General features: G+C 37.5%; 1 protein-coding gene across 1 annotated transcript in view; it reads right to left on the reverse strand.

Annotated features, from left to right (window-relative positions):
* Window positions 1-8,967, reverse strand: part of LOC126248247 (histone-lysine N-methyltransferase trithorax) — a 205,915-nt gene that overhangs the window by 23,369 nt on the left and 173,579 nt on the right. Inside the window, exon 13 of the mRNA XM_049949096.1 lies at window positions 2,864-3,176. Coding sequence (XP_049805053.1) covers window positions 2,864-3,176 — 313 coding nt within the window. The remainder of the gene's footprint in view (window positions 1-2,863; window positions 3,177-8,967) is intronic.

Below are 8,967 nucleotides of genomic sequence, written 5' to 3' on the forward strand. Positions count from 1 at the left end.
GTAGGTCATTATTATATTAGTTTGCATTTAATATGAAATTATTATTTTGTTTTCTTTCTTGTATTTGAATTTTACAGTTTGTATCTTTCTTGTGTGGTTGTTCTTTCAAAGACGATTTACAAAAACAGTGGCTAATATTCACAATATTGGAAAACCTTTGGGAAGACCTCCACTTTGCAGATACCAGTAATGTTCATTCTCAAACACTGTAATTTTGCTCCTTTATCATTTTGTTATTGTTTTTAGTCAAATGTAACGATAAATCATTAATATCATATGCAGTTAATAGCTGGTAGGATCAACATGTCAACACTGTTACAGACATATACCACAATGTTGGTATCAACTACACAATCACATAAAGAAAAGGCTGCCATATTGCAGTTCTTGGGATCTGTCAGATACAGTTATCACCAATATGCAGGCAAAGGATTTTGAAGGAACATTACATGCTCTCAGTAATTTATTATACATGCAATAAATGTAACACGCAAAAGATCTAAACAAGCTTCATGAAATTGGGGGTCACCAGGAAAAGGGGGACAGACACCTGGGCCTTCAAAATAAAGGGGGGAGGGGGGGGGGAGGGGGAGGATACCATCAACTTCATGATAAATTCATCAATTGCCTAAATGTAGGTAGATTGTTTACTTCAATTTCCTTAATTTTCCTTCACTGATATTGGTCAGATGACATGAGGGGTCAGTGATTTCAAAACAGGTAGAGACAGGGCAGATTCACTCAAGTCGTATTACGAACCAACCCAGTCCATCTCCTTAGTTTTAACTTTTGAGCAAGAGTAACAGTCATTAGCAAGTACAATATCTTTTTAATTTGTTTACAGCATGTTATATGTCCACTTGTGTATTCCTCGCTTCAAACAACTGGAAGTGAACTGACATCTGCCAAACAACTGTTTTTCTCTGCAATTAGGACATATGTAAATTAACTGTGCATCTTAGGGCCACACTAGTAGTGCAGGAAGTGATTTATTGGGAAAACACCACACTGTGATACAGAAGGTGGAAAACTTCATATCCAAATTGGAAACTTTGCATCAACAATGGAAGAACATACAAGAGTATCCTGGAGGATTGTCAGAAGCTCACAAGCAAACAGGAAAAAGATTATGCTAATACTTCAAAAATCATTGCTATGGAAAAAGATAGTGAGTTCTTGATCAATAAACAGTTGAATGAGATAAGATGATCTGAGTTAGCAGAGGCAGTCATGAAGAGCTGAGGGTGAAGTGAATATGCACTGTGTGTCTATGTGCTTATAATTCAAATTTTAGACATAAATATATTTGAATTAAGAGAACTGGAAAACCCATTCATGTGTACTTTTAGAATTAACTGTGATCTCATTTGTCAAAGTACCATCTCAAGGAGTATCTTACAATGCTGCAGGGGTTAACCATTATTGAAAATGGATGGCGAAGCTGTTTATTGCTTGAAAATGTTCATGTGACAGAAGCAATTTGATTTATGACCACAAGAAGAGAATGAAATTTGTGATTTTGTATTTTCCTTATCGCAGTGTATGTTGAAGCATGGTTCTAAGCCACTTCTGAGGCCAAAACACTGTATTTAGTTTTCAGTATGCTCTAATACTTTATACATGTCAAGCTTTCTTGTTGGTTTATAAAAACTGGAAAATCGTTCATGGTACCTGTCTCCTGTTCAGTTTCCATTAAACAGAGGTGCGACAAATCCACCTAACCACGATGATGGATCTCTATTAAAATCCAAATGTTGAAGATGGAGCTTGCTCTCTGACGTACATAGGGATTCATAAAGAACTAAAATACATACAGCTGATTGAATTTTATAAAAAAAAAAGTACAAATGAGAATACATCAACATCCATTAAATATCCACAATGGCAATGTGTGCCTGTTGAGGACGCAACACTTCCGCTACTTGGTGAGTTGTTTCCTTTACTCACCAATTATTTACGTTCTGTCGGAGCTTTCCATACCACATTTAGGAATTATTCAATAGCCACCACAACTAGGTCTAGATAGAGCCACTGGTTTCTCTTGACAAAAAACTACTTAGTCAATGCAAGAGCATCACAAAGATGTTCAATAAACTCTGGTGGGTGACCCTACGAATGTGTCTCACTTTTGAAACTTTAGTAGTCTACATTACCATATGAATAATGAAATCTATTACCTTGTGGAACATGGGTATTACTTAATTAACTAGACAGTAAAATTACGAAATTTGGGCTTGTAAAGAGGGGGCATCAAAAATTAAATAATGGGGAATCCAGGATACAGTAATGACTATATTATGAAAAGGATAGTTGCTACTCACCATTATAGTGTTGCAGCATATAGAGCAATATGGTGAATAGCAACTATCCTTTTGATTACAAGGGTATCAAAAACTGTTATTCTCGTAAATATCTATGAATGGAATAGTATGTGGAGAAATGATTCTGGTACACCACATACCCCCATCCCCCTTTATACAATGCATGCTGCCTACTGATGTAAATATGTAAATGTTAAGTCCTTTTGTCACACTCTTACCATCAATACATTCAACCATCTCCTCATTTTTACCTATACCTCTCATAAGAGGAGGAAGGGGTGAAGGGGAGGGGGAGACAAAATTAAAATAGAAAATTAAGAAATCAGTTCTTGACGTTAACATCCAATGCCTGTTTCAGCGAATAGTTGCAAGTAAGTTTATTTGTTGGAAATAATAGATCTCTTACCATTATTTGACCACAAGTATGACAATATCAAAACGTTAGCTGTATTAAATGATACACAGAAATAAAAAGGTTTTATAATCATCAATATGTATTATTTACAAAGATATAATAAATGAAACTGGAAAACTTTACTTACATCACAGGAATGATTGATGAACCTCGCTGCATTGCCGCGCATAGTAGCATCCACCACTAACTGATCATCAATTCTAAACATGTAGCAACCAATGCCTTTAGATTCATACAATTTCTCCCTCTTGTCTGTAAGAGTTGAACGAATGACTTCACCTGCATACTCTATAACCATCTCACCAGATTCAATATCTCTAAGACAAAACAGTCCTCTTCCATGAATATGGGACTGGTAAACACCAACAGCTTTGTTTGGATTTGTTCCTTTCAAATGCCGGAAACGCATAGCCATTGGCAGGTTGGAGCTCGTTGCACGCCTGAAATTAAAGATATTTCAGTACTCAAAAATGAAACTGTATTATGATAACATCATGTGGAAATTACAAAGTCCTGGTGTGGGCTAAATGAAAACAATCATATCCCCCTTCATTTTTGTATCCAACACTCAACTCAAGAGTACCCCAAACTGAATTTTTTAACACAGAATCTAATCATCTTAAAGGAATAAAATGCAGAAAGGTTGTACGGAACAGTGGATGATTTTCAAGACACAAAATTTAAACTGTGAATTAACTTTGCCTGCAATTGTAATGCAATGTGCAAATACAAATAAGCAAAGTAGCTCACTGTTACCACACAATCTATCATTCTGGGAATGTCTATCACTTTTTGGCGCTTCTTCCAGCAATAAGTGCACTCTAACTGCTATCCTTTATTTCAAAGTTTAACGCAACATGTTTCTGCAACATTCAAATAATAATTCACTATTTCAGTTATTTTATTACACATTAGATTTACACATACTGTCTGGCAGGAATATTCTATGGCATCTTAAAATACCAATTAACTGTCTACCATGAATGAAAGAGCACATGAAAATATAAAAACCATGTAATACAAAGCATAGTGTTGCCCCTATGAGAACAAAAGTTAGTAAGAAAGAACACAATAATAATAGTTCAAAGGGTAATAAAATATTTTTCGAAAGAAGAAGAAGAAAAAGAAGGAAGACAGAGTAAAACAGTTGCATTCCACCTCTAAGAATAAGTATATCCAGATTCAACAGTAATACCAGTCTCAGAAAGATGATTCCCATGTTTGAAGAAGCGATCAACCCACTCCACGCACATCTGCATATCTCAGAAGAAATTTTTTTAAACTCTTGTAACTTTTACGCATCCCTGCTGTGACAAAGTTGGACACACTTGAGATTTTCAGTCTTTGTCAGTGAACCCTTTGGATGCTGTGCTCAAACACATACTGACTGGATAAAAACATATTTCAGTAGCTATGGTCATTGAGGGCAAAGATTCTGTATCTGTTTCACTCTTTTGACATCCCGATGTGTCAGCTCTACTCATCGCAGCTATCACAGTTCCAAGTAGGAGCATGTAGTGCTCTATGGGGGGCTGGAGAGAGATGTAATTACATACACACTTGCTTCTTCACACAAGTATTATATAGTGCATAATTATCGGAAATATACAAGGGTTGGACAAAAATGTGGAAACACGAAGAGAAATGCACACTTGAACACAAATGCAGATACCAATGAAGCCTTCAGATTTCGCTGTTATATTTGACCATGAACAGCACTTGTGCAATGTTCTCAGTGCATTGCAAGTGTCAGTTGTTTTCAGAACAGTGTACTGTGTAGTTGTGAGTGCATTATTTCAGAGCTAAGTGAATTCAAACATGGGCAAACTGTTGGTGCTAGTATGGTGGATGATTCTGTAACCAGGTACCTGAAATGTCTCACATTTTGAGAGTCACCATATAGAAGATTTATACCACACATAATAAAAGTGGAAAATCATCATTTGCTAAGTCACAATGCAAACAGAAGTGGGTGCTGAACGATTGTGACAGACATCCACTGAAGAGAATTGTGACGAAAAATAAGGGAACAATACATCCAAAGTGCTGCAGAACTGAATGTCACATTCATCAACCGTATCAGCACCAAAACAAAATGAAAGGAGTTCCATAGTGACGCAAATGGATGTAACAGGAAAACGTGGTGCTGAAGCTGTAAAACCTAGACTATGGGGCAACAGAAGAAAGTCATTTGGTTGTACAAGTCTTGCTTCACACTGTTTCTAACTGAGTTTATATCCCAAAAGTGAAACATGGCAGAGGTTCGGTGATGATTTGAGCAGCCATATTGTGGTACTGCATGGGCCCTGTGGGTAATCTACAAGGCCACATTACTCCCAAGGATTGCATGTCCATCCCATGGTACAATGGTTGTTCCTCAATGGTGTTTCTGTGTCCCAAGTTGACAGCATCCCTTTTTACACAGCTCGCATCATCCAGGACTGGTTTTGTAAGCATGAGGATGAATTGTCACATCTCCCCCGTCAACAAGTCACCCGATTTCAATATTATCAAGCATATATGGTCTAGCTCAACGAGTCTTGGGTTCCAAAACACCTGGTATCCTTACTAAGAGGTCTTTATAATAGCCATACTGCAACCATAAAAGTAGATGGTGAATACTCGAAATTTTTCGATGTGACAAACAGCGTCAGATAAGGTTCCATACTGTCACTTCAGCTCTACAATATCTATGCAGAGAGTGTAATCAGGAGAGTGCTGGATGGCTGGGATGTTGGGATTTCAATTGGCAGCGGCAAAATCAACAATTTATGCTTTGCAGATGATACTACACTCATAGCAGGACGTGAGGAAGAACTTGGTAATCAGGAGTGAGAGATATTAGTCTAAACCTTGACCTAGAGATAAACATGGGGGGGGGGGGGGGGGGGAAGAAGAAGAAGAAGAAGAAGAAGAATGGTTATAAATCACCAAGGCATCGATCAAAACCAACTTACAGGATGCTTAAGGAATCTGGAGATAGTGAGTGATTATGTATACCTAGGCGCTCTGATCAATTGCAAAGGAAAGTGTGATAAAGAGATAAGAAGACCGAGCCGCAATGGTCAAACTCACTAAGATATGGCAGAATCGGGCAATATCCAAGACAATGAAGATGTGCTTGGTAGAAGCATTGGTGTTTCCTGTATTCTTATATGGATGCAAGATATGGACCGTGAAAGGTAGTGATAAGAACCACATTGATGCCTTCGAGATGTGGTGTTGGTGGAAAATGCTACATGTATTGTGGACACAAAAAAGAACAAATTATAGAAGAATTTAAAATCACAAGAAGGTTATCTTCTCGTCTCAGACAAAGATACCTTCAGTTCCTTGGGTACATCTTGAGAAGGAAAGGGGATAATTTAGAGAAGTCCAACGTGCAGGGAAAAATTGACAGCAGGAGACCACGTGGGAGAGCAGCGAACAGATGGTTGGATCAAGCGAAGAAGATTACCAGCATGCCGCTTCATGTCATATTAAGAAAGGCCAAAGATCGCTGTGAAAGGAGACATCTGTCTAAAGTTTCAACTACATAAGAATGAATGAAGAAATGAGGTCACAACACTCAGCAATGAGTAAAAACTAATGATGAATGGACTAAAAAAAGCCATTCTTGGCAGTTTTTTTTCCAATGTATGTCAACGTTTTCCTCAGTGTGTAAACTATTGGAAAGCAGTAGGGGAATGAAATTTTATATTCTAAGTTATTATGTGCAAATTTCAGGCTTATTCCATAATTACATCCAGAGATATAAAAAGCAAAAATTCATATTTCTCCACAAGTGTCCTTTTTTTCCCAGCTTACTTTGCTTCACATTATCCACATAAAAACTGATCAAAAATATGTGTTATTATTTTGCTTAAGAGAGTGCAAAAAGTTGTACAAGGTGGATAAGTTTTGTTTCTTTCAAGTTGCTGGAGACTATGCATCAAAACTGCTGAACAGTCAGGGATACTCTGTTGAAAGCTGTGCTATGGGGTCAAAGAAATGACTATATCTCTGCCAGTATTACCGTATTTACTCGAATCTAAGCCGCACTTTTTTTCCGGTTTTTGTAATCCAAAAAACCGGCTGCGGCTTAGAATCGAGTGCAAAGTAAGCGGAAGTTCTGAAAAATGTTGGTAGGTGCAGCCACAACTAACTTCTGCCGTCGAATACATGTAGCGCTACACAGGCATGCTTTGCAGACACAAAGATAAATAGTGGCGCCAAAACCTCTGCGTCAGTAAATAAATTTTTTTTTTAAAAAAGGTGGAAGACGAGCTTTTTCCTCTGCCCCGAGTTTCGACCACTGCATTTTCATACATTATCCCTCGAAGTAAATACAAATTCTGTATTGTTCATCTTCGAATGTTGTAGTGTTTCAATGTACTGCGAAAATCCGACTGGCAAAACTGTTTGGGATGTTTGTCAATATGGCCAACTCTACGTTCTGAATTTTTTCCTACCTGTGAGAAGAGATGGTTGCTAATAGGAACTTTCATGAATTGTAAATCACATGCAATATTCTCTTCACCATAAGAATAATACGAATATAAACATTTTGCTATGTATTCTTTCGTGTTTGCTGCTATCTCATTTAAATCCTGTCTGCCTAATAAACCACGAAACTAGAGTGAGACAACAGCAAACGCGGAAGAACATACATATCACGTCATGTTTATATTCGTATTATTCCTATGCGTAATAGTGATACAGTCAGAAATGAAGCACAGCAAGTGACTAGATTTTTAAATCTAAGATGACTAATTTCTGTGCAGAATGTAATGTACTAAAGAGGCGCCTGCAAAGATTTTCAAACGGAGAAAATTTTTCGCTTAACTCTCGTTCAGAACATCTTCAATCATACGCAGTCTATTATTTGGTTCTTGTTGATCATTATCAAAGAAAAGAAGCACTGTAACAAATAACAAATAGCGGTCTCTTGCCATTATTTCGCTAATGAGACGATTCCTCTCTCTCTCTCTCTCTCTCTCTCTCTCTCTCTCTCTCTCTCTTTAATTGTAAGCGGCGGTAGCACGCACAAAAGCAAGCCATGCCGCGAGCGGCGACAGGCTGTAAACACTCGTCAGAATGCGAGAAACAATGCATGACACAGTACAGTAATGCATCTTCAGCTTAGAGTGACATAAACACCTATAACAAAGAAAACGGCGCTTATCAAATCAAAGAAAAATAAGCAATCAATTCAAACCAGACGAAGCACGTGAAAAAGTAAGGGTACCCGTATAAATACGGACGGACCGCCAGACGCATAGCAATGGCTACCTGGTAAAGCTTAACTGCTAAGCTTACGACTGGAACCAAACTACTGTAGCTGTATCGTCATTCATTCGACCTAAATTGTGTCTCATATTACAGTGGACAAACATTGTTTCGATTTGGAGGTGCGGCCTAAAACTTTTCTCTCCCCTTGAATTTCGAGTCTCAAATTTCAGGTGCGGCTTAGATTCGGGAATTTTTTTCCCCTCGATTTCAAGTCTCATTTTTCAGGTGTGGCTTAGAATCGAGTGCGGCTTAGATTTGAGTAAATACGGTATATTAGCAAAAGTGTGTTCATTGGGAACATGTGTGAATGTTCACACAAAAATTTCAGCTAAATCAGTGATGTTCATGGGTGAACTATTTCCAAAATTAGACCACTTGTCACGTAATGGCCCAAAGAGAAAAGTCAAGTTTCACTGTTTCTTTCATGTACCTACCACAGCTAAGCCACTGTGAATGTGATGACTATTTTCATCCTTATGAATGTAAATAAGTATTCTGCATTGCTTCAAAATGAACTAAATTTTCCATTTCTGCAGTTTATATAGAAAACAAGAAATGGATCATAGGATAACAAGAGAGTGTTCACAGTTTCTCTGCACAAGCCTTCTTACACACCAACACACATCTGTAAAGCCCACAGTGTTTTTATCCCAGTGGTACTTGTTAGGTCTCAATTCAATTTTCATTTTTTTCCTTTTCTGTGCCAGATGCACTGTTTGCTCATGCTATGTTACAATAATAGAGAGGTTATTATATCATTACTGTCAAAATTATTTCTATATTAGTGCTTAATAGAAGTAGTAGTTTTACAGTGTATGTGATGAAACCCCCCTCCCCCCCCCCCCCCACACCAATTTAACAGCAGATGATATCATGAAATTATAAATTGGTTAGATAGAATAGATTAATAAATTCACACTTAGTTGCTATTACAGCATATTTGTAATAAATAGAATTTAA

This window comes from Schistocerca nitens, chromosome 3, assembly GCF_023898315.1.
Source record: "Schistocerca nitens isolate TAMUIC-IGC-003100 chromosome 3, iqSchNite1.1, whole genome shotgun sequence".
NCBI lineage: Eukaryota > Metazoa > Arthropoda > Insecta > Orthoptera > Acrididae > Schistocerca > Schistocerca nitens.